The sequence below is a fragment of the Sorex fumeus genome, unplaced genomic scaffold (assembly GCF_029834395.1).
Source record: "Sorex fumeus unplaced genomic scaffold, SorFum_2.1 ptg000126l, whole genome shotgun sequence".
Classification (NCBI taxonomy): domain Eukaryota; kingdom Metazoa; phylum Chordata; class Mammalia; order Eulipotyphla; family Soricidae; genus Sorex; species Sorex fumeus.
In genome coordinates, this window is record NW_026606183.1 from 3,030,001 (window position 1) to 3,056,245 (window position 26,245).

The following is a 26,245-nucleotide window of genomic DNA, read 5'->3' on the forward strand; positions in this document are numbered from 1 at the left end:
GCTTTTATTGCAGTATTAACAATAACATTGGTGTTTTAATATGATCTCCTTATCTTTACCTTGAGAGACATATTTCATTATCCCTGTATAATTGATGAGCAAATTGAACCTGAGAAATGGATGTCGCTCACACAAAATCACTTCCAGAACTTTTTAACTTTTCTGTGGCCATCATCATTTTTCCACTTAAGTACAATTCCTTAGAAATGTTGTCTTGGGTGAGGGGAACAGTGTTCCCCAACTTACAGACATTTAGGTTCATGAATTTCTGGGTTTTCAAATGCCAAGAACTTCTTACAGGTATATAACTCATACAAATTCCCTTATACCTCCAACTTTCACTTTCTCAGTGTACAGTAGAACAGTAAAACCTGCACAGTGTGGCCAGAGACAGAACTTGAGGTTTAAAAGGGGTATCGAGGCTGAACCCGTAGTGCAACGGGTAAGGCATTGCCTTGCACAAGGCCAACCCGTGTTTGATCCCTGAGCGCGGCCAGGGGTGACCCATGAGCACAGAACTAGGAGTAAGCCCTAAGCACTGCCAGATGTGGCCCCCGAACAAACAATAACAACAAAAAAGGTAAGGAGTGACTGGAACGATAGCATAGCAGGTAGGGCATTTGCCTTGCTTGCAGCAGACCTGGGTTTGATTCCCAGCACCCCATATGGTCCCCTGAGCACCACCAGGAGTAATTCCTGAGTGCAAAGCCAGGAGTAACCCCTGTGCATCGCTGGTTGTGACTCAAAAAGAAAAAAAAAAGGTAAGAAAAGAGAGAATACATACACTGAGTAGCAGACTTCCTGATATTTCTTGTGTGCTTAAGAGTTGCCATAATGTCAATAATTTAATATTGAGTTGTTCCTCAGTCTCTGATGAAATTTGAGAAGAAGTTCCCATAGACATTTTTGCTCTTTTTAAGATAAAGGATAGATAGATAGATAGATAGATAGATAAAGAAAAGTTGAATTAAATAATAGGAAAATGTTCAGACACTTGATACAATTCCTTGATACACTTCCATACAGAAAATAGGCTTTCCTCCAGAAATACATGAGTAACTTCCCACAGCCTTTCCAGCATTGGGTATTTGCATTTATCTCTTCTCTACCTTGATGAATAAAAAAGAAATTTTTCTCTTCAATCTTCTTTTCTTGATTACTAGTGAAGTTGAAGAACTTTCTTTCTTTTTTTGTTTACGTCTGTCTGCCACTTTCATTTCCTCTACATGGACTAATGGCTCTGTTTCCAGAAGGAAGACTGTCTTCTCGGTAGCTAGAGAGAAGTGGTCCCGGAGGCTGATCAGTCCCCAGGGCCCGAGGCCCGGAATCCCAGGGCAGAGAATTCGGAGTCTCCTTGGGCTTCTCCATGCTCTGCAAGGCTTTACCCAGTCCGCCTGCAGTCAGTATTTGTTCTCTTCCATTTTGTTTGTACCCTTCAGAAATGGTTGGGATTTTTGAGAGAGGATCTTCACATTCCACTCAAGTCAGTGCTTCTAATTCTAGCTGGTCATCAGTGGGCACGGCATGCCTGCTCCATATAGGTGTTTTGTTCGAAGACCCTTTGGTTCAGAGTGCTCTGCCGTAGATCTTACCCGAGTCTTTTACGAGCCCTGCCAGCCAGCCAGGAGCTGAGACTGCTCTGTAACCTTTCTAGATTTAAATCTGTGGCTCGCCTTCTCACAGTGGCACAGAGCTGCAGAATCCATCCCTACTGATGTCTTCATAGCATTCTCTCCTCCTTGGATTTATAGGGTAAAATAAACCCTCTGCCATAGAAGTGCTTATTGATTACTGAAGTACATAATAAAGCCTCCGAATCAAGTAAGACCAAGTAATCGGCCCTATTCCTGGGGGGATGACAGCAGTTCCGGCTCGGGCAGCCTCTGAGGGCTGCTTCTTCATCGGAGCTGGCAGACTCCCTTCTAATTAGTTCTCCACGTAGTGAACTGTGGATGATAGAAATGAGACGAAGAGCGCATCCTGGCCTGTTCCATGAATGTAAAAGTCTAGAAAATACACACCACGATCTCTAGTGACAACAAACAGGGGAGTGGCTGGGCATTGAGGGCAAAGAGACAGAGGCAGGTGGGCAGAGCAGAGAAGGTGCCAATGCCTGTAGCACAGGAAAGTGAGGGGTGAGGGGTGTGTCTGCTCTCTTAACTGGTCTGATATTTCTGTGAGTGTTTATATGCGAGACCTTTGCCTTGCACTCAACTGACTCGGGTTCAGTCCCCACTACCCCGAGCTCTATCTGGAGTGATCCCTGAGTTGCAAAGTCAAGAGTAAGTCCCATACGCCACCAGGTATGGCTCAAAACCCAACAGTTGTCTAAAAACCTTTACCTAGCACAGTAAGCAGTATAAGGTGATGATCTGTTGCTCACTTTGTGCCTGACAGAGCACCTGTTTATTTATTTATTTATTTACTTATTTATTTATTTTAGGGAATCACCATGAGATACAGTTACAAGGTTGTTGATGATTGGATTTCAGTCAGTCATCAGTGTTCTAACACCCATCCCTCCACCAGTGTCCACATTTCCCACCACCAACGTCCCCAGTTTCACTCCCACAACCCTCCCCCCACCCGCAGCCTCTCTCTATCATAGGAAGTTTCCCTCCTTCCCTCTATCTCTCTCCCACCCTCCTTCTGGGCCTTATGGTTTGCAATATAGTTACTAAGAGGTTTTGCATACATTCTTTCAAATCATCTCTTTAAGGAGGTGTATTTCCTTGATTTGGGGGTTTTGGGCCACATTTAGCGTGGCCCAGGGCTTACTCCTGACTGCTGTGTTCAGGGATCAGAACCATATGAATTCCAGATTTGACGCCAAGTTGGTTGTATACAAGACAAATGCCTTTCCCACTGTGTTCTTCTCCAGCCCCCCAAAGGTACATTTCATTCAAATGGGGGTTTCAGAAAGATGAGTAGTACCATCAGAATTAAAAGACAGGGCTAGAGTTATGAGTCTTAAGTGGGTTCCTGTGATTGGCATATGCAGGTACCCATGTTCCAGCCCCAGAAGAGCCCAGAACACCACTTTGCGTGGCCCTGGTGCTCCTGGAGCACCACCAGGGCTATGAACCCCCTGGGCACTGCCAGGCCTGAGCCCTCAGCAATCAGGTGGGCAAGTATTATTGGAAGTAGCCCCTATTTTTTTTAATTGAGTTATGTTAGCCCTCCTTATCCATTCCTTTTGCTTTCTTCCATCTGAATGGTGGCTTTTTACATAAATTTTACTAAAGCAGAAGAGGTTGAATGCTTTGGATAATAGGATTTTTCCTTCCCTCCTCATCCTCACCCCAGTCCACCTGCCCTGACATGCCCCCTCTTGGAGGAGAGTACCTATAAAGAGAAACAAAAACTCCTCCGAAATAGTGGCAGTCAAAGAGGAGGAAGGGCCTTTCCAACACAAAGGGATGTTTGTTTTCCTTGCATTTTAACTCTTAATTTTTGACACAGTGGGGAGCTCCAGCATGGCTGCCATTTACAGTGTGACAGTGCCGTGGTGTTCTGATTGCCTGTGTGGCAGGGGTGTTGTAGCCGAGGCCAGAGATGGTGCCCGCTGCGGAGGTGCTGGGCCGTTTCTGCACAGTTCAAATGTTGCTTTTCTCTGGCCTGATGCGAGTCACTCCGGGAGACTGGAGCTGGAATTTGTACAAGCTTCTTTCAGTCCCCCTGATTTTAATCAGAAATACACAATTATTCTTTTCCTCCAAATAGCGAAACTCAATCCCCATTTTAAATTCAATTATTGTAATTGCAGCATTCAGAAAAATAGCACATTCATTTTCTAATAAGAGATTGTGGATACCAAATTACTACATATAGTATGTCAAAACAGGAAACTTGAGACTGGCAGACCAGTGGGTGTTTTTATCTTGGCAATTTGTATTTTCTTGCAGACAATTTATAGTAATCCTACCCTTCCTTGTTTATGATATAGAAGACTAGGCTTTAAGCCATCCTAAAATACAGAGTCTTGTTATGTACAATTTAAAATTCCAGTTACGGACTTGATGAGTTCAAAGAGAGAAAAAATTGAAGGGAAGTTCCTAATGGAGAGAAGAAAGAGGAATTCATTTGGGGATCCTAGGGAATGATATGCCAGTGGGTTTGGGGGAACCACCTCTGAACATTTATTAATGGGTTAGTCTCAAGCTATATTTCTGTTCCCTTTGCTACTCTTTTTATTATCTTGAGTCTTTTAAGAGAGAAAACAGAAATCTAGTTGCTGGGAAAACCATAATGAGATCAATGATTCTCAGCAACACAAAAATACCCTTTTCCTTCCTTACTCAGTTCCAGTGACTTCACTTGGCTTGTAGTGAATGAATTGTAAAGTGAAATCGCATGGGGTTTTGTTTTCTGCTTTTCTTTAAAGAGTGACCTTAAGGGCCAAAGGGATAGTTCAGGGTTAAAATACTTACCTGGCATGTGGCCAATCCCAATTCAAATCTCCAGCTCACGTATGGTTCCTGAGTCCTGCAGTGGTCACTCCTGAGCACAGAGCTAGGAACAGACCCTGAACACTGCTGGGTGTGGCCCAAACACACCCCTACCCCCTGAAAAAAATACAACTCTTGGATCATAGAGATAGTCTACAGGATAAGTCACGCACCTTGCACTTGGCTGACCCTAATTCAGTCCCTGCACTCCATACAGTTCCTAGATACTGCAGGGAGTATTCCCTGAGCACAGGGCCAGGAGTGAACCTTGAGCACTTCTGGTGTGGCCTAACCGTTCCTAAGTAAAGAAATAAAGAGCAACCTTAAAATCAGCTTTTCCCAACTCTATGGTATCGTTTCCTTAGGATTTCCTTTCACCTCGAAGCATGTGCGTCTTGCTCCTTACTCCCTGGTAGTTTCCTCCATTTTCTAGCATCGTAGGATCCATCTTACCAACCACTCTAGGGCTATTGATCTCCATGTTTTTCAGGACACCTTTCCTTAGATATTTTTACCAACATAGTATGCAGTTTTATTCTTCCACATGTCACTGTCACTGTCCCTGTCCTCCCATTGTTCATCGATTTTCTCAAGCGGGCCCAGAAACATCTCTATTGTGAGACTTGTTACTGTGTTTGGCATATCAAATACATCACGGGTAGCTTGCCAGGCTTTGCCCTGCGAGCGAGATACTCTCGGTAGGTTTCTGGGGTCTCCGAGAGGGGTGGAAGAATCAAACCTGGGTCTTCCACGTGTATTTCTCAAAATGCTGTGTGGTGGATTTGGCTAAACTTAGACATATATTAGACTCCAGATGTATTTGGGGAGACTGACCATAGTCTTGGAGATGCTGGAAACTAGCCAAGTGGAAGGAGGAACAGGCACTTTCCCACCCCAACCCTGTCCCCCCCTCCCAAGACAAATGGCCTGATGCACATGATTCCTCATATTCTTCCAGTCATCCCCCATTTTTGCAGCTACCAAAATAAATGATCTGGAAAGTTCCATCCTTTCCCAAATTTACTCTGTTTCTTGATTTTGTTAGTTCCGTCTTTAAATAGGTCTTGCAGAGAAGTAACCAAGTAACTCCTGATTCTTTTAATTTTCTTTTTCAAAGATGTTTGACACTTTATTTAAACACCAGGATTTACAAACTGGTTCACATTCACATTACAGTTGTTTCAGGTATTCAATGATGCAACACCCATCCCACCACCAATGTGACCTTCCCTCCACCTGTGTTCCTAGTTTCCTACCTACCCCCACACCTGCCACACCAGCTGACACATACACACACAAAATCAAAACTGTATTTTACATTGTTTATTACAACATATATCTCCTAGTGGTGTTACTACAGTCATTGAGGATTTACTGAGCTGGTGGGGGCTAGTTGAGGCTTCCGTGTTACTGTTCTCACTGATTGAGCTTAGTGAGCTCCTATACAACAAGGCTGTTGGTATGTGAAGTTTGGAGGGATCTCGTGGTTGCTCATGCAGCAGTGTATCCCAGGAGCTTTGGAGCTGGGACTACTCAACTGTTGGTGAGTCTCCAAATTAGTCATGAAGCTGCTCCATTTTTATATTTCATGGGAGCACTGGGTCTTTGGGGCATGGCGGGGAACTCAGCCCCCACCTCTCACCATCCCCCCCAATCCTGATAAGGCTTGAGAGATCTGGGCCTGAGCCCCTAATTCTGATTGGTCAGAATGTCATACAAGGATCTAGAAGGGTGAGCATCCTAGTTGCCCCCTAATCTTGTAAGACTTTGATACTTATTTTGTCCGTCATTCCAGATGTGTCTCTGGTGCCAATTTGAATTCGAATGAACATCTTAATAAAAAGAGCCCATCAGTCATCACAGCACTATACCTTAACTGCAGGTTTAGTCTCAAATCTTCGATAGGTGCATTTTACTGTAGTTCCTGTATACTGATTACTGACGGTACTTGACTAAAGATTAAGTCCAGGTTGCATCCACTCCCAAATGTGAATCAGGAAACCAAACAAGCACTGAGAAAATTAAATTCAGATGTCTTGCTTAGTTGGCATTTTATCAGTGAAGTAAAACACTCATTACCAGAAATATTTATGTTGTTTTCCTCAGTGAGAAGGAATGAGAGTTTCTGCTTTTGTTTGTTTGGGTTGTTTCTGGTTTTGTATAGCATAGTATCAAGTCTTTAGACACCTCGGGGGAAGAAAGCCTTGCAGAATATGATTTTCCCTCTGGCAATAAAATGATAAAAGCAACCTAAGATTTAAATAACTATTAAGTTACTTTGTTTCTCTGTGTGATGTAATATTTTTTTACAAAAGAACTGGGAGAAAAGATAAAAAGCGCTTAGTACTGCTTCCTGGATGCTTTCATGTGCTTACAGTGTTGTAATTTTCACAAAAATCTTGAGTGCATATCATTCCCATTTCCAAGTTAAAAAAAAATACGAGCTGTCTTCGAGGATTTAAAAAGCCTTTTCCAAGATTGTAGCACTGTAGCACTGTCCTCCCGTTGTTCATCGATTTGCTCGAGCAGGCACCAGTAACATCTTCATTGTGAGACTTGTTGTTACTGTCTTTGGCATATTGATTATGCTACGGGGAGCTTGCCAGGCTCTGCCGTGCAGGTGGGATACTCTCGGTAGCTTACCGAGCTCTCCGAGAGGGACGGAGGAATCGAACCTGGGTCGGTCGCGTGCAACGCAGACGCCCTACCCACTGTGCTATCGCTCCAGCAAGACTGTATGGTTGCTAAATGGATAGGTCAGAATGTGAATTTCAGATGAACCAGGTGCTGTACTAGGCCCCCTTGGTGGAGTTGGTGGAAAGGAAAAATGGGACAGTCTGGCTGCTTTCGCTGATCCTTGGAGACCTGCCTCCTCTCCAGGGGCAGCCATGTTGCCAAGTTGTCAAGGAGGAGAGCAACTATAGGGTGTTTATGTCATTCAGGGAGAGTGAGGTGAGGCTTCCTGCGGGCCTGGAATGTACTCTGGAGAAGAAACCCGATCCAGTGCTACCTCCTCCTTGGGAAGCCTCCATGAACTTCCCTCCAAGTGGGCCATCAGGACACTTTCTTAGTGACTGATAGCTCTTAGCTGGCGTTGGCACTCTCAGCCAACTTCCCATCCCCACACTGCAAAGACCTACACGCACCTCAGGAAGCCAGGCTTTTGCGAAGAGCTCCAAGCTTTGCTCTCCTTTGCCTGGGGGACGCCATGGAGATGCCACTTATCACAAAAGCAAGAGCTTGGTTCAGAATCTCACAGCCAAAGACGCAGGAAGCGAGAATGGTTTGCTGCAGCTTCATTACCTGGGGGAAAGGAACTCGAGTCACAGGTACTTCAAGAAAGATGCTTTTACTCTGAGTGTTGGAGAAAATAGAACAATTACCTATTGAAGGCAAAGTGAATTTAAAAAAAAAAGTCACCTCCGTTCCCTCTACCCTGATCATTTAATCTATTGAGATTCATTCTGCCTTGAAGGAGGTGATTGAGGCCAGCCTAGTGGTGCTTGCTGGTTGCTGCATTCCCTGCCCGGCTGGGACCCACCCATGACTCAAGTTCCAGCTACACACATACACTTCCTACTTGTGCAGAGAGGAGCGTCCTCAAAGGGTTCCATGCAGAGTCAAAATATGTGGGATGTGGGGAGCAGGGGATGGAGCGAAGAGTAATCAATTTGTGATTGGGCATCTGTTAGGGTCCTTGAGTCTCAAGGGGACCCTGTGGTGATTCCAGGGCCAATCTCATGTTCTGCCACGGAAGTCAGGCTTCTAGAAAGGACATCAGCATGGAAGTGTGGGACTTTCATCTAGAGGGACCTAGATTCCCAGCACCTGACACCCAGACTCTTGAAAACGCAGCCTTGATAAAGAATGAATAAACAAGCAAGCATCCCCATCTCTGAGCGCTTGTCAGGCCCTGTGTCAGGTCTCAGCACTATTTTTTTAACCTCTCAGCGATACCTAAGTAAAGGTAAAGGTAAAGGCCCTCCCGTTGATCGTCGATTTACTCGAGCGGGCCCAGTAACGTCTCCATTGGAGACTTTGTTGTTACTGTGTTTGGCATATCGGATACATCACGGGGAGCTTGCCAGGCTCTGCGGTGTGGGCGAGATACTCTCGGTAGCTTGCCGGGCTCTCCGAGAGGGGCGGAGGAATCGAACTCGGGTCGGCCATGTTGGCCGCTTGTAAGGCGAACGCCCTACCCGCTGTGCTATCGCTCCAGCCCTAAGTATATATAAGTATATATTTTATATATGTTATATATTCAGCAAGTCCTCTAGACTACCCTAAGCCGTAGATCAGGGTTTCCCAAAGTAGGAAGGACCATCCCCTGAGGAGTTCTCGAACAATGGGGGAGGAAGGTACTAGTGGCCTTAGGTGCATTTAAGGGACCCTTTCTGTTTATTTAAAGAACATAGATTTTAAGGGTGCACTGCACGATTTATCTTTTCTGAAAAGGGAGGGAGTCAGAGGCCAATTCAGTTTGGGAATCTCTGAGTAGATATTGTCAGTGTCCCCATTTGATAGATGACAACGTTGAGGCACAGAGAGGCCAAGTGTCTTGCTAGAGGGCCTTTCCCACCCAAGAAAACCTTTAGGCAGGAAGGACAGGAAGCTTGGCTTTTTGACAGCTGGTCCCATGAAGAGCTGCCACGTTTTGTTGCCTGCACATCTGCTCATCTTTGGCTTCGTAAGCACCCTAAGCACCCATCTCCCACCCATGTTCCCCCATTTCTGGAACTCTGACCCTCTTGGACAACCCCAAAGATCCCACCCCGCCTCTCCTGGGCTGGTCTCAGCCTCTCATTTGTAGTTTCTCTTACCGAGCACATTTCTAAACGAGGATGGTTGCTTCGCTTTAAGGACATACAAATGGCTTGCCCTCACCTGTCAAGCATGATCCTTGTATTTTACCAGGCCCATTATGAACGCAATCTTTCTGTCGAAAATTTGCATACCTCCTTTCTTGAAAAGTAATGACAGCAATTTCTTTCCCTCCGCTCACTTTCTGAGTGTCTCATTTAACGGCACCTGTGAAACCGACAGGCGCAGAGATGAGAAGTGAAAGAGAGCAGTTGATTAAATCATCATCAAGTCGGGCCTCAGAAAGTCAATTCTGCTTGCCGTCTGCAATGATATCCTTTTATCTTAAAGTAATGAGCTATGGCACTTTTGCATCGGGTAATGCGATAAGTTCTATTAGCATGTTCCATTTGCCTCACAAGCAAGGGCAAGTCATTTTAGCTAGCTCATATCACTGCAATCAAAGCAATTGGCTTCCCAGGCAGAGAAGAAAGGGAAAAGGCTCAGGGTGATTTCTATGGATCACAACACAGCGGAAAAAATAGACTCTTGTATTATTTTAACCCATAACAGACTTTTTCTTTTTACTCATCAGCAAATTTGACTTTTATTGGCTCACACGGACGCTACAGAGAACCAGACTTCAGTTTGGGGGCCTCAGTCCCCACCCAATGGAGTCAGCAGCTATGATTGGAGCCTTAGAGGGGTGTCTCAATAGGACGCATCCAAAGTAGTAACACTGTGGTCTCAGGAAGCACACATCTTTAAAGTCCTTTGTAATCGGTCCCCAGGCAGGTGTGGATTAATGCTATTGATAACTCTGAATCAGTAAATCAATGACAAAGAAACAAAGGATCTGTTGCTGAAGCTTAAGAGAGAGAGAGCATTTACAAATCACTGAGCCCTCGACTGGCAGTTATACCTTTGGACAAGGAACTCATTTTTCTCATTTTGGCAACCACTGAGGCTTGTGGGCTCTGGGTTTAAAATAAATTTTTATGTATGTTTATACTTGGCAAAACGTGACTTCCTTTCTTCTAAGGGGAAAAAAAAATGCTGAACTCTGAAAAATTTGTGAAATGTTTATTTCTTCCCCTACTTCCAAAAGCCCAACAATATTTTAATGAGCTAAATGGAAATATACAGCATACATATTGGTTTATGAAACAGACCTGGATTTGGATTCCAACGCGGTGAATAGGAAAACAATATGAAACAATCTATGAGTTGGGGAGATAGCGCAGGGTTAGGTACAGGCCTTGCATGCACCTGAGCCAGGAACCCCAGAACCAGACACCTCGTAAGCATCACTGGGTGGAGCCCCAGAGACTCATAGCATTACTTGGTGTGGCTCTGGGTGACCCTGGTTGTCCACAGACCTGAGCCGCACCCCCTGCTCAACCCTAGTGCTGAACCACAGGCTTGGCAGGCCAGGCGTTCCCTAGCCCCCCAAGACCTGCTTGGGAGGCCCATCCCCCCCTTTTTTTATTGAATCACTGAGGGATACAGTTACAAAGCTTTAATGATTGAGATTCAGTCTTACAATCATAAACACCCATACCTCCCCCGGTGTGCATTTTCCACCACCCATATCCCCAGTATCCTTCCTGCTACCCCACCCTATCCCTCCCCCTACCTCTATGGCAGACAATTTTCTTCTTACTCTCTCTCTACTTTTGGGCATTATAATTTTCAATACAGATAATGAGGGGTCATCATGTTTGGTCATTTATCTACTTTGAGCGCACATCTCCAATCCTGAGTAATTCCTCCAACCATCATTGACTTAGTGATTCCTTCTCCATCCCAGCTGCCTTCTTCACCAGCTCATGAGGCTGGCTTCCAATCATGGAGCAATCTTCCTGGCCCTTGTCTCTACTGATCTTAGGTATTAGACTCGTATTATTTTACTGTCACTGTCACTGTCCTCCCGTTGTTCATTGATTTGCTCGAGCAGGCCCAGCAACATCTCCATTGTGACATTTGTTACTGTGTTACACTTGTTACAAGCTACCACAGGTAGCTTGCCAGGCTTTGCCATGCAGGCGAGATACTCTCAGTAGCTTGCCAGGCTCTCCGAGAGGGGCAGAGGAATCAAACCCAGCCAATCTGGCTGCGTGCAAGGCAAACACCCTACCACTGTGCTGTCGCTCCAGCCCGTGTTACTTCATATTACACAAATTAGTACAGTGATTCTGTGTCTGTCCCTCTCTTTCTGATTCACTTCACTTAGCATGAACTCTCCATATCCATCCACTTATATGCAAATGTTATGGCTTCATCTTTCCTAACAGCTGCATAGTATTCTGTTGTGTAGATGTACCAGAGTTTCTTTAACCAGTCATCTGTTCTTGGGCACTTGGGTTGTTTCCAGATTCTGGCTATTGTGAACAGTGCTGCAATGAACATACAGGTGCAGATGTCATTTCTACTGTGCTTTTTTGTACCCCCTGGATATATTCCCAGCAGTGGTATTGCTGGGTCTTATGGAAGCTCAATTTCTAGATTTTTGAGGAATGCCCATATTGTTTTCCAAAAAGGCTGGACCACCAACATTGAAAGAGAATCCCTGTGTCCCCACATTCCCACCAGCACTGATTGTTCTTGTTCTTTTTGATACCATCCCAAATTTTTATTTTGAGCTCTAGAGCTTTAGAACTTGTTTTGTTGTTGTTGTTTGGTTGGTTGGTTTAGTTTGATTTGGGGGCCACATCAGGTATGTCCAGAACTTATTCCTTACTGTTCTCAAGGATCACTGTTGGCGGTGCTCAGGGAACTATACAAGGTAGGAGGGTAGGGGGAGCTAGGGATTAGAACAGGGTTAGCCATCTGCAAGGCAAATGCCCTTACTACTCATTGGATTATCTCTCCATCCTTAGAACTTAAGTCTTGAACAACTTGATTTCAGTTCCTTTATTTGTACTTTCAATGGGAGACCTGAGATAGGGTAGGATCTTTTGATTGACTTATTGCAGGAAACTGTGTGTTCCCCTGAGCAACCCTGGAGGGTACCCCTAGACTACACGGGACAAGAGCTTTGGTCACTTTAAACTTAGGACCTGCAAAACAATACCAGAGAACTCCTCATATAGAAATGGAAGATTCCAGTGTAGAATTTCAGAAGCTTTTGAAAGTTTGTTCTTGGTTATGTCTTCTGAACACCTGAAGATTGATAGACCCTTTATATCTTTTCTTATTTTCAAATGTGCTCACTTTATGACCTACAGGAGCTTTACTCTGGTTGTTTTGTTGCTATTGGGGTATCTGGAATCAAACTCAGGACCTCAGGCAGACTGAATATGTGCCCTATTGCTGAGCTACATCTCAGGCCCTATTTTCATCTCTTAATCTGTTTCGGTCACATGGATCTTATGATTAGACTTTCACTTTTACCAGGTGGTTTTACATAATGACTTGCTATAAAGGGGAGGAGTGGCCCACGATACCATTTTTAAACACAGTGAGAAGACCTCAAACCATTTTCAAGATGAAAATATTTTTTTCTTATTAGAGGGCTCCAAAAGCCCAACTATGTAAGAGAGCACTGTGAAATGGGGACTTCACAGATCCACCAGACAGATCGCATCCGAGTTTTCTGCTGTGGCCCAAAATGGCAGTCACTCTTTTCAGGTTCCAGGAATGAGGCGGATGGGAAGGTGCTGGTGGACTTGTGTTTGTCACGTGTCACTACCTCCCTTCCTTAAATAAGAAAATGAGTGTCCTGTTTTCTGCGGGCAGCTTCTTCTGAAATTACTTTTAGGTGAACAATGTCTTTACGGTCTTAGATAACCCGCCCGCCCCAAAGGGGAATTGATTTGTTTTGTCACTGGCAAAGTGGAATCATACTTGATGTTAGACACTGTCGTTTACAAGTTGGGGTTCTCCCTTATTTTCCTCTCATTTCCTTTAGGCAGGAGGAAGAATAAAATAACTTTGTTCACTGATGGTGCTCAGCCCTGACATCTTTGGTGGCAGTGATAAATGGATTTGAGATGTGAAATAACTGTCCCAGCAAGGTCCATTGAGCAGAATAGAGAGCCGTGCCCTCCTCAATGTCATTGTGTGTGATATATTCAATGATTGCTGCTTTCTGCTTAAGAATGCATTTTATCACAAGATGCCTAGAATCCCATCTTCTTCCTTCCTTCTGAATAAAGTAGAGGTATTGCGACCCTGACTGCTTTCAATTTGGGTTAGAAATTTAGAACACAGATAGCCAGATTCCCAGACAGAAATGAGATATGTTTATTTTTGAGAAAATACAATGCTCGTCTTATTTACTTACTTTTGGACCTCTTGAATGGAAGATATTTTCTTCTGGGCCTCAACTCTAGGCTCTCTGCTAACTGTTCCAACTCTTTCTGGTATATCCAGACGTCCAGTCCACTTTGTGCTGAGCAGTCAATTTAGTCATTACCCTTTATGCTGTCTTTGTTTGGGATCGTTTGACTTGTCAGTCACATGTTTCTTATGCTGCATGGACTCCACCACGGTTGTGAAAATTCTGAAGAGTGAGATGGATTTATCAGTATTCCCCAAGGCCTAAGTATAGTCAATGAGCAAAGCCCTTGTCCTTACCTACATGGAGTTCTCCATCTAGTACGGAAGAATATTATGACAAGCAATGAAAGCATCACTATGAGAGAGATGGAGAAGGACGCAATTAATTCTTCCTGGAAGATAATTAGCCGTTTTCATAGGGGAACTGTGTTTTTACAGGCGAACTGAAGATTTTTTTAGGCAGGCACTTAAAGGAGTAGAGTTCTAGGAGGAGGGAACGATTCAACACAGAGATAGGAGAGGACATCACTGTGTATACGTGGGTATGACTGGGGCAGGGGGCTGTTAAGAGACCAGGTAGGAGGGTGTGTCAGTGACTGGTTAGCTTGCGAGTGGTGTGACCATGCCTTAAGCCTGAGTGCTTTGATACCAGTTCATTACTGCAGTATCCCAGCTCTTAAATATAACTGTATGTTTTTGTATACATTTATATATGTATGTCTTTGTTGCTAATTTATAAAAATATTTTATGTATGCCTTATATATTTAACTTATATGATGTATTACATAAAATATAACATGTATGTTTATATGTATGTACTACATATAACATTATTTACAAGTATAAATTTGGATTATATGTCTTTTATATATTCAAATATATATATATGTGTGTATATATATATGTATATATATGCCTCTCAGAGTGCCCGGCAAGCTACCAAAAGTATCCCGCATACACGGCAGAGCCTGGCAAGCTCCCTGTGGCGTATTTGATATGCCCAAAACAGTAACAATAATGGATCTCATTCCCCTGATTCCCTGATACTGAAAGAGCCTCCAATACAGCAGCGTTGGGAAAGACAAGTAAGGAGAGGCTGCTAAAATCTCAGGGCTAGGATGAATGGAGTCATTACTGGTGCCCACTTGAGTAAATTGATGAACAATGGGATGACAGTGATACAGTGATATTAAAATAATATATATAAATATCAATTATATTTATGTTGTTTTCCTACTGATTTCTTGGGTAGGGCTTCCAAGCATGTCAAGGGGTCTCATGAGCCATTCCTAAAAATACTCAGCCATTGGGCTTGACAGTTCAATGCCATGGCCTCAGGTTGCTCTCAGACTGCAGTGCCCGCACTGTGGGGTCTCCAAGGCTATGGTGGTAACACTCAAAGGCCATCCAGAGTCAGGCCCTATCCCTGTGCTCACTCCTTGGCCCCTGTAATTTTATTTTTATTGAATTTTGTAGAAGTATTGATTTACACACACCATACTGAAAATTAAAAAAAGAAATGGAAAACTTGACAAGCTCTGTGTCAGGTGAACTAAGAAGTTGGGAGTGGGAGAACTGGAAACAGTGGGAGAATTTTCATTGCCCTTCAGGGTCTTGATCAGATTGAAAGGTGGGGGTCTTTTTTATCTGACTTGGATTAGATACAGAAGGGACCATATGCCCTAGAAAATAGTCACCAGCTTCTTGTATCAACTAAATCTCAGACTCAGGCAACCACCATGGCCATAGAGAGTGAGATTTAGAAAGAAGGATTACTAATGTTAGAGAGGAATTAGGTCTGACCAAGGATGGCACAGAAGATAATAAGACTTCTTTACATAGATGTTTAAATGGTTGCATGGAGGTACCTTGAACGAAGTAACGTTAAGGAAAGGGGCAGTTTTAGGGAGAGCAAAAGATGGCGATTCCAAACTTACATGGGTGTCTGAGTCAGAGGTGTTGGGGGACTTCAAGAAGAAGTAATCTCAAATATCACAACAGAAATATTTGTCAACAATAGGCAATATTGGGGCCAGAGAGATAAAACAGGTGAATAAAGCATTTATTTGCTCGGTCTCTGGGATCTCTAGTGTCCGAGGTCCTTCCAAGAATAAACTGTAAACGCTGCAGAATGTGTCTCCCAAACAAACAAAAACAATGGTTAACATATTCTGTCTGTAAATATTCTGTACCATGCATTTTGTGAGCCATTTACATAGATTCATTCATTTTATCTTCCACAGTTGCTGCGTGCATTTTATTGATATAGAGAATTTAGGTGGAGAGGGTTTAAATAGCCTTCCCAAAGTCAGAAAGCTGGACAAATTTCCAGCTTCAACATTTAAGTGGTAGATGTAACCAAGGGAAACTTTAGGGACTCATGGAAATCAGACAGGAACAGTTAAACTGAAAGCATAACTCGGGGAGAGTGACATTAAAGGTTATGCAGATGCTGAAAGTAAACTATAGACCAAACATGATTGCCACTCAATGCCTCTTTTGCAAACCACAGTACTGAAAAGGAGAGAGATAACAAAAGGGAATACCCTACCACAGAGGCAGAGTGGGATGGCGGGGGGCGGGGGGAGTTGGAGGGATACTGAGATCAGTGATGGTGGAGAATGGGCACTGGTGGAGGGATGGGTACTCGATCACTGTATAGCTGAAACCCAAGAACAAAAATTTGTAAGTCTACAACTGTACCTCATGGTGTTTCACTAATAAAAAAATTTTTTAAATAAATAAAGGTTATGCAGAAAAGGAAGGTCCATGCATAGGTACTGGGACAGTATAAGCCTGGTTTTGCTTTGTCCCAGTACCCAGCACAAGGCAGTTTATGGATCAATTATGATCCATACAGTAGATTATGCTGAAGACTTAATTTCACAGAAAAGGCAAATCCTACTCATAAACCTATTTTACATATGAAAATAGTAGCAGATTACAAAATAGTGTAGCTTCATTTACATTTCTCAAAATGTGTGTGTAAAAGGTGAAGAGGATTTCTAGGCTTCCTCTATTGAACGGTTGGAAAGAAAGAAGAAAATTCTGCAAATGTGTTAACAGTGTTTCTTCATGGATAGTAGGTCTATGGGTAATTTTTTTAAATGTGTTCAATAAATCTGGATTAATTTTTAAAGGGGAACAACCTTGGATAGGAGATTGTTTTAAAGAGTTTGGGAACTGGAAAAGGAAGAAGGGGTCTTCAGCGGGCATCTCCTGTGGAAGACCAGAGTGAGGAGGGGATGGGGAGAGGGGTGGAGAGGCTGGAGAGGCATCTAGACCTGGAGCCTTTCTAATTTGGGTTCCCTGACTCCTGTATCCCATGTTGGTTGTGGTGTCTTGGTGTCTTTCTTTGTCTGATGGCCAAATGACCAAGAACTCTTCCCACCCATGGTGGAAGGGCTACTTACTTGTGCCTTTTTATTCTTTTGCTTTTCCAGTGGAGGCAGATATTTCCAGCTTTTCACAAAGGGCATGGGGATCATATCCTGGGGAGCACCCTGTCACCCTGGGCTGGTTGTTAGCGTGTAGCTGTTTGCTAATAAACCAGTGCAGGACCCCGATGTCAGAATGCTTAAAATGGTCAAATCAGCCGGGACCCCATTTCTGCACTGCACATGTCTTTTGCATTAACCGACCTCGGGCACCACAGAAACCTGAGTCAGGAGGTAGCTCCATGTGGACTCTTCAGAGCTGGAGTGGGGGTCAAGGGACTGGAGAAGCAGACACCTCTTCTTTTTAACCTTTCGAGACCAGAAGTCACTTGGTCCCCAATCCACAACATCTTGAACTTGCAGTGTGAAAGCCGGACAGTGTATTAAATGTGAATTTGAGACCCTGAGTTCTGCCCACACCGACTCTATAAAACAGCCTCCCTTTTTCATAAAGCAGGCCCATAAACTGCTGCCAGCGAAGCAGAAAGACTCCTCAGGACTGTGGCTTGCCTTCCGTCTGGGGCTGTCAACAAACCCCCTTTATGAGTGGAATAGACCTCTTGTATGTGTCGAGCTTCTGGCTTTTTACAGAGTGTGTTAGGAGCCAGGCTAGGCAAACGCTCGGCGCTGTTTGCTGAGTGCATTTATTGCCTTTGCATAATTTATGAGCTGGAGGGGCTGACCATCATTCGTCTCTGCCAGGGACTGGCACTCGAGGCTCCAGAGAGCGGAGCTGTAAATTGGATGGTGCGCTCCTGCTGAGCTCACGGCAAAGTCCTCGGGTCAGTATGGGAATTTAATACCAGAAATGGAACTGTTTTCGCAGCGCGCCATGTGGGCCCCAGTGCAGCAGAGACTGTTTTGGCAGACTCTGCGACTGGCCTTGTCGAGGAGCTGTCACTCACCCGGCGTGTTGTGTGGGGAGCCTGAGCATTTTTAATCGGCTTGGCATCCGTGCTGCTTCCATAATGGATACCAGTAGGTCTCAGTTCTTCACCATATGCTTAACTCTGGAGACAAGGTGCTTCTGGGTATATCAGTAATTACTTGATGCAGAATTAAGTGGACCTTGAAATTAGAACTGGACTGTTGGAAAGCAGGAAGCTTAACACTTTGATAGAAATAACCACTCCCAGGGACATACTGCTGCTAGGAATGGGGGCAGGGGAGGACCATGGTGATTCTTCCCCAGCTTGCCTTCTCCTCCAACCCCCGCTGTCAGGGATGTGGGCAAATGCTATGGCACAGCCTTCGGCTGTCACTGCTTACCTCACCAGGCAAGCTGTGAGCATCTGGGAAAATATGCCTGCCTGGCAAAATGCTCTTCCCTCCTCCACACCCCTCCTGAATGCTTTGTTACTCTTGAAAGTGTGCCCAGAACTTAGGGACCTCAAGGAAGACTTAATTAAAGGCCATGGAGGATTCACAGTCAGGAGTACTGTTGTTCTTCATCCATCTGCTGTTCTAGGCCTTCAAAGCCTTTCTCTCCCCCTATTTGCTTTCTCAGTTTATTTGACTGATGATGCTAGAAATCCTTGAAGAAAAAGGATCGGAGGTTTGGGGGACCCAAGGATGAAAGGTGGTTGAAGGAATTGTGGTTGTATCATACTTGGTTAAAACCATGTCATGGAAAACTGACTTACCCCACGGCCCCGAGGAACCAACAGAAAAGTGGAACATGGAGGACCTTTTGGTCTGTCGGGATGAGGTGTGAGTTCCCAAGTGTTTCTGCTACAGAGAAAGCATGCTCTGTCCTATTTGTATCTCCCAGGATTGTGCTGTCCACTGGGAGAAGGTTTCTGTGCCGTCCACGGAAAGCTCTCCTACAGTGGTGTTAGCGATGAAGTGACTTATTGATGTGAGAGCAAAGAGAGTCAGAGGGATGGGCTCGGTGGCTCCTTCCCAGAACCTCACATTCTTGGTTTTTTTTTTTTTTTGCATTAAGTATTTCTTGCCTTATTTGCAAAACCTCATCCTTACCTGACTATGTTCCGAGTTAAGGGGCTGGGGATTCCTTGTTTTCTCCTTTAAAAAATATTTTTTGTAATAAAAATATGTGTCCCCACCACCACAGCCCCGGGACCGGAGCGATAGTACAGCTAGTAGGGTACTACTTGCCTGGCATACACTTGACCTTTATTTGATTCCTGGCATCCCATATGGTCCCTTGAGCCCTACCAGAAGTGATCCCTGAAAACAGAGCCAGGAGTAAGCTTTGAGCACCACCAGGTGTGGCCCCCAAACAAGTAAACAATGTTGTTTCTCTTTCCCTGTGTTGTTTCGGTGATGGCAGTGATGCACCGGAGTCACACACTGAGTTGTCACCCCAGAATAACACTTGCAAACTCACACATGTGAGGCAGCCTCTCCAGCATAAAGTCCCAACTCTGGGCCTTCTCTCCACTTTTGAGAATGTTTTCCCAAAGCTCTCAGCAGCCATTACCTCAAGTATCAGACCCAAACAGGTCTTAGGGTCAGCCACAATTTCAGGAAGTTGGAAAAGAGGATGTGGAGTGTTTTTAAACTCTAAGTGTCAGGAGAAGGGGTTATGAGTGTCCCTGGGTGTCAGGCTAGCAAGTAGCTGCTGTAGATGCAAATGTATGTCTTCTTTTTTAGAGCAATGTCAGCCACCATGTCCAGGTGGCCACACTAAATCCTTGGCATCATCCGAGACTCATCCCTCTTACTTGCTCCCCACATCCATGCATTATGAGGTTCTATTGCTCCTACCTTCAGAATTACTCTGCCATCTGCTCATGCCTTTCTCAGGCCTTGCACCCTGCTAGTTGCCATAGTGTTAGAGTTTCCAGCCTGGTCTCTTGGTGGTCTCTTTGCCCACTGTGCACTTGTCTCTCCTCTGCCTGGGGAAAGTGTCCTTTGGATCGACCCAGCCGTGTTCCCACACACACACTGCAGTGTCTCTGCACCAGTTACTCCATTGCTGAGTGAGGCTATGTAAGGACCAAGTCTTGATGGAATTTCTGTCTAGCTGAGCATTGGAGTGAAAGAATGGAGGCGTTTATCTGCTGAGCATTAATTCTAACAGGACACATGTTTTCGACAAAATCAAATACTTGATACTGAACCACTCTTCGTACAGGAAATACATCATATCTTTTTAAAATTTCTCCTTTATTTCTAACAAGAAACTCAAAGCTTTGACTTCACCTTTATTCCCTGCTGACCCCAAACCCCAGCTAAACAGTTGGGCTTTGAGATCTGTTTGATAGGACTTGAGTGTGAGGTCCTAAAACCTATTTCTTTTGTTCTCATTGTTGGTTTATTATGCTGCCGACTCTTGTCTTAGCATGTTTTCTCCAAGCCTTAGAAAAGACAGTCACCTCAGATGGTGAGTCTGCCTGCTCTGTTTTCTGCTTTCTGAGAAAGGAGAGAGTGCACCGCCTTGAGGCTTACCATGACGCCTCTGGAGAAAGCACCGAAGACAAGCTGCCATTCATCCATTCATGGCAGCTGAGAGTTCAACATTTCCGATAAGACATTGATTTTGCTCTGAATCCCGCTGAATGATCTCTATTCACTATAATCCCGTGGCCCGAATGGCTTCTCAGTGCTGTGCCCTCTGGCCTGCCACAGTGACAACTACTCACTGGATATCTAGGACCTTGCAGGACGGACCACGGAACCAGCCATGCGAACACAGCATGAACTCAACGGAGCCACCTCTGGGTGCCTGCTTCTCCTCACATTTACAGCTCTTGACTGAAAGTCTTCTTGTTCAAGCAGCACTGACCATCCCTGCAACTTATCTTACTCTCCCCGCCCCCCATAGCTAAAGCACAAAGATGCTCATTTTTTGGACTAACCCTTATTTTCTTGTCTTTCTTTGCAGTGTGACAGCGACAGCGACCCAGAAGAGAAGGTAAGACCCCCCTGGTGGGCACAGCCCCTAACACAGTACGGGCAGCGTGCTTCTTCCCACAGCCAGCTACAAGGTGGAGGTTGCCGACTGCATGCCAGCCTCATGGGAAGATGGATTTGTGCACACAAGCAGTAATATGATAAGAAATACCATGCTTAACTGGGGAGGTCCACCGTATCAGTGAATAAGCCTTTTACCATCGCCTTCCTGTGACACTGAGTTTACACCTGACAGATCTCCAAAAAAGAAATGTTTATTGTAATAGTTTTCTGATCTGTCTTCAACTGACCCATGTGCTTCTTCCTGATTTTTTTGTGTACCTAAAGGCCTTCTCAGTAGAAATGTCAAAAGTATATGTCTATAAATTTCTTCATTGTGTGGGAGAGAGGTGGAGGGGGGCAATTTATTTCTCATCCGGGGGACATTCATGGCAGGGGGGTGAGTGCTTCCAGCAGGTGCATACTCTGCTTCAAAGCTGATGACCACCAGCCTCTGTGTATCCAGTTCAGCGTGGATCAAGAAAGTCAGCTCGATTTTTGAGCTTGCAGAAGCTTGGATCCCAGCCTGGTAAAGTGAACTTCAAACCCACCAAGGATTTTGTCTCTGTTTGGTCTTTCTTTCTAGCCTGCCCACTCCCCCAGCCACCTGCCTTTCTGCTTTTACCCTGACCTTGTGTATTTCCAAAAGTTACCTGAATGTTATGGTTCCTGTTCAGTTGGGCACCTGCCCCTGGCCAGATTGGCCCTGTGTAACTGACTCCCAATTGCCCTGAGAGAATCTCCCCAGACTCTTGGAGCCGGCGGCTTTTTATTCAGAATTCTGCCATGAGTATTCACTGGGATCTCTCCCTCAAGCCCAGAATTTGCCTCCTCTGCTGCCAGCCTCCAAGAGAGATCTAAAGCTCTTGTTCTGGACCGCCGTTAATTTGAATTCAGCATATGTAGTCTGTTATAAAATGTGAGACATCATCATTTGAGCAGGTCAAGCATATTCAGATGAAGACAAATGGTGCTTATTTGATTTCCTTAAAATCAGGAAATGAAAAAAGTGCTCTCTGGAGAAATCATGTTCTGCCTGACTTGGATGATAGGCCAGTGCATGTCCCCCAGATAAGAACAGGCTCTTGCCTTGAGGTTTTTATCTCTGAAGGACGGCCAGGACTGTCAGCGTGCTGACATGTGCATTATCCATGTCATTTTAAACAAAGTGACCTATGGAAGGGTGTGCGCTGCTGTGACATGGTAATGGGCTGTTGGGTGACAGCGAAAGTATACAGTGGGAAGGGGCCGTGGATTATTCTTTTGTTTAACTGACAAGTAGGCGCTTCCTTCCTCCAGCCCCCAGAGTCTTAGCTCCTTGGAGGTAGCCCTCTGGTGGCCCAGTACTGTGAGTGGAGGGGTGCCGTGGCGTGCACGTTCATTGTTGGAGGTGTGTCCACTCTTGGGGCACCAGAGGTGCCAGGGAGGCAATGGGACTTTTGGAAGCCCCCACCTCCAAGGTGCCTGCTTGAACTCCTTTTCCAAATCGGTTGCTCTCTCCAGAAGGCTGACTGTTCTTTGAAGGTTCCCTCCCAGCAGACATTTTTCCCCCCTGAAAAGGCAGTGAGAATTCCAGAAGGGTCACGAGTCTGGAAATGCTCATGGTGCTCAGTTTTGCACTTCATGCCAATGCATTGGTTAGAAATTTCAACCTTGCCCTTACATCTGAGCTATAGAAACCCCAGTGCCTGAGCCTCATCCCAGACCTACTGCCCTGAATAAGTGGAATGGTCTGGTATCATTAGTCCAGTAGATGATCTAATTTTAGTCATTCCTTTTGGTTTTTTGGGGTTTTATTGGGGGTAGGGCTAGGGAGGGGGCTGGGTAGGCACATCTTACAGTGTTCAGGGCTTACTCCTCACTATACTATTAGGGATCACTCCTGGAAGGGCTTGGGGGACCATGTGTGATATTGGGGTTCAAGGTTGAGTTGGCAATATGTGAGGCAAATGTCCTACCCACTGTACTATTGCTCCGACTCCCTAATTCTAGTTGTTTCTAGAAGTGAGCTCCTCTGGTACCGATCTTGGGGTCTAGATGTCTCTGGCATACTGGGGACACCCCCACTAGTCCTTTCCTAGGCCCTGAGATTAGGGATCTTCTGATTCTGATCACAGACCGTGGCAGGTGTCGGAAGTAGGCAGCACCCACTGCTAGGAGCACGCAGTGATTTCAGCTCAATGAAGGAGAACAAAGATGTTTCTATGCATCTGCAAGAGGGGAGAGAGATGGAGTAATGGTTCCTCCTTGGCCCTTTGCACATGCCCAGTCCTTTCCCTCTGCATCTGCCATGGTGTCCCTACAGGCTCTCTTGCTTGTCACTGGGAACTGCTCCACAGCCACAATCACGCCAGATGTCCCAGCCTGCCACCAGCAATGCTTCAGAGGTCTCCTCACGTGGCCCTGTCATAGTCAAGACTATCAGGCTTCCCCTTTTGGACGGAAATTGCCCGGTATTTATTGCCAGCTTTAGCACCATCCTCCCAGACTTCTGCTCCCTTCCCCACTGAGTCCTCCCAATGCCAGAGCCTCCTGCCGGGCCTCCCTTCAGCCCTACAGCTCACCAGGGCTGCCTTCATCTGCTGCTCCCAGGCTTCCTGCGCCAATCTGCATTGCTAATGGTGGAAAAGATGGCACCGTGTCCTGGGACCCCTTCCGCAAGCCCCACCAGGGATGCTGTTGGAGGCAAAAAGTGAGACTTGCAAGGGGCCCCACGGGGATTTCTCTCCGGAAGACCTGTCATTCTCTGGCTCCGTGGGGAGCTGCAGAACCGGCGGTCTAAAATTAGGGTACTGTATTTCACACAGCTGACTGAATTAAGATAAACTCTGCTTTCCTCTGATACGAAGCTGTAATTTATAAAATGATACCCTTACTAATTAATGTGGAAGCGACTGAGAAAGGGGCTAAAAAAGCAGAGCTTTCCATAAATGCGGGAGAGCCACTTGTGTCTGGGGACGGTTCTGATGAGGCATTGAGCAAAGCATCGCTCTTGGCCACTCCTCCTAGCCTCACAGACTTGTTCCCTGTTTATCCCCCAAAACCTGAAGGACTTCTGGGAAGAGTGAAAAATTGGGTGGGGGATTCGGGAAAGCTGAGATGCTGCATCTTAGAGGTGGGTTATGTCTTCGCTGTAGTTAGTGAAAAGAAGCAGCAGCACTTGGCACCTTATTCACATAAATTAAGCACCTTTTTCACCCAAATTAAGTAATTATTCCTTTCCCCCCTCAGAATGAATTGCATTATGAGACCGAGAGGCATGGTGCGTATTTCCACATATTGGCCTATCTCTCCTTTTGTTTTCTCTTCTCCTGGCAGCAGCCCCTTATGCAAGGAAGTCACACACACACACACACACACACACACACACACCACCACCACCACCACCACCCACCACACACACACCACATACACATACATTTGGTTAGGAAATGAACACAGAGATTCAGTGCAATTCATTCTCCATCTTCGCACTGCCCTATTGTGTGGGCCACTCCACAGTGCCCGGTGGCCATTTCCTGCCCAGTGGTTGAGCACTTGTGCCTCCCTGTCTGATTCACTGGGCCTCTCCCAGCTCTGACCCTTACTGTTTCCTAGCCGTGACCATACATCAACTCACTCGCCTACCCAAACTAGCCATTCTGACTCTTCCTACAACCTTGTGACAATCAAAAGAAGGTACCTGGCTTGGTACCCCGGCCAAGTCCAGGGCATGAGCAACTTAAACAGTCACTTCCTTTAGCTGGACATGGGGTGAAGTGAAAGATAGCCCTTGGGGATAAAGGAAGGTTATTTTTCCTTTGTCCACCGCTCCTCGCCCCACGGATTCATTCCTGATTTATACCAAAGAACCTAGAGACCTTCTGGAGAGAGTAAAAAAAATTGGGTGGGGAATTCAAGAAAGCTGGCATGCTGTGTCTTAGAGGTAGGCTGTGTCCAATAAGAGAAAAAGGTTATCCTCTTCAGAACTCAAACCATACCAGAAAGCCCACCACAGCCTGTGAGGTTTCTCCCACCTTCCTCAAATGTGCACATTGAAAGGAACGTTCTATTTGAAAGGCATATATATTACTTTATCACTGTCATCCTGTTGTTCATCAATTTGCTCAAGTGGGCGCCAGTAGTAATGCCTCCATTTGTCCCAGCCCTGAGATTTTAGCCCTCCTTACTCGCCCTTCCCAACAGTGCTGTATTGGAGACTCTTTCAGGTTCGGAGGAATGAGACCTATTATTGTTACTCTTTTTGGCATATCAAATACACCACGGGTAGCTTGCCAGGCTCTGCCATAATATATGTATATATATAAATTTATTATATATAATAACTTTTTAATCTCAAATGCCAGGCTTTCCTCTGGACATCACTGGGGACAAGGACATCCAAGGGTCCAAGGACACTCAAGTAGCCATACAGCCCCTGTCCCAAAACTCAGGCTCAGCTACTCAGATCCCCTTCACATGGGAGATGTTCTCATTTCTCACTCAGGCCCCAGACCGGGTCGTAGCAGCTGTTGTTTCTGTTTTTAAACTTCCTAGACAGAAAATCTGATACACAGTTGGTTTAAAAAACCACTACCATATAACAAATGCCAAAGAGAATTATCTACATTGCTCTTGTTTAATGTCCTGAAAATGGTGACATGTCAGAAAGAGAATGGGAATAATGCACGCGTGTGTGCGTATACGTGTTTGTGTGTGTGTGTGTGTGTGTGCGCATGCGTGCTCATATTTACAGATGTGGTGTGTTCGCTCTTGCAAGGACTCCACACACTGTCTCATCATAGAAATGTGGAGCCTTCTCCTTTTCCTAATGAGACTTTTAGCATGGCACCTGAAGGCAGTTGTCATTCCCTGGCCCGTTGGCCCTTTGGGCTGTTTGTCGTTCGCCAGCACCAGCACTGCCTGGGATGCGGGCTGATGGAAGGTGTAGCACCCCTGGTTTTCCATCCCAGCTTCCTCTGTCCTGCCACATGACACACACATGCTCCCTCATGCCTTCTGATGTTTTCATTCCAGCTAAAACGTGTTGTGTTTGTTCATGTTGTGTTCGCTTCTGTGAGAGGCGAGTGGAGCAGCTTCTAAGAAAAGCAACAAAACCCAGCAAAGGCTTATGTTCCTAACTCAACACAAACCACATGCTGTCCTTGGCTCCTGGAGGTCTCAGAAAGTGCTGAGACGTCAAACTAGAGCCTGGGCATGTGGCTTGTGCTTATAGTGGAAGGGTCCCATCCCTCAATGGGCCAGCCACGTTTCCCAGATGGTAAAGATCGTGCCTCTTCAGCAACATTCCAGAAGCTCAGAAGCTCAGAAGGTCTCATTGCTGCTTGAAAACTCCCATCACATCCTTGGTTTTGAAATAG

At 45.3% G+C, this 26,245-nt stretch overlaps 1 protein-coding gene across 6 annotated transcripts in view; it reads left to right on the plus strand.

Annotated features, from left to right (window-relative positions):
* AUTS2 (activator of transcription and developmental regulator AUTS2) overlaps window positions 1-26,245 on the plus strand; it is a 1,241,040-nt gene that overhangs the window by 873,990 nt on the left and 340,805 nt on the right. For all 6 annotated transcript variants that reach the window (XM_056137725.1, XM_056137727.1, XM_056137726.1 and 3 more), the window contains one exon: window positions 20,818-20,847. In XM_056137725.1, coding sequence (XP_055993700.1) covers window positions 20,818-20,847 — 30 coding nt within the window. The remainder of the gene's footprint in view (window positions 1-20,817; window positions 20,848-26,245) is intronic.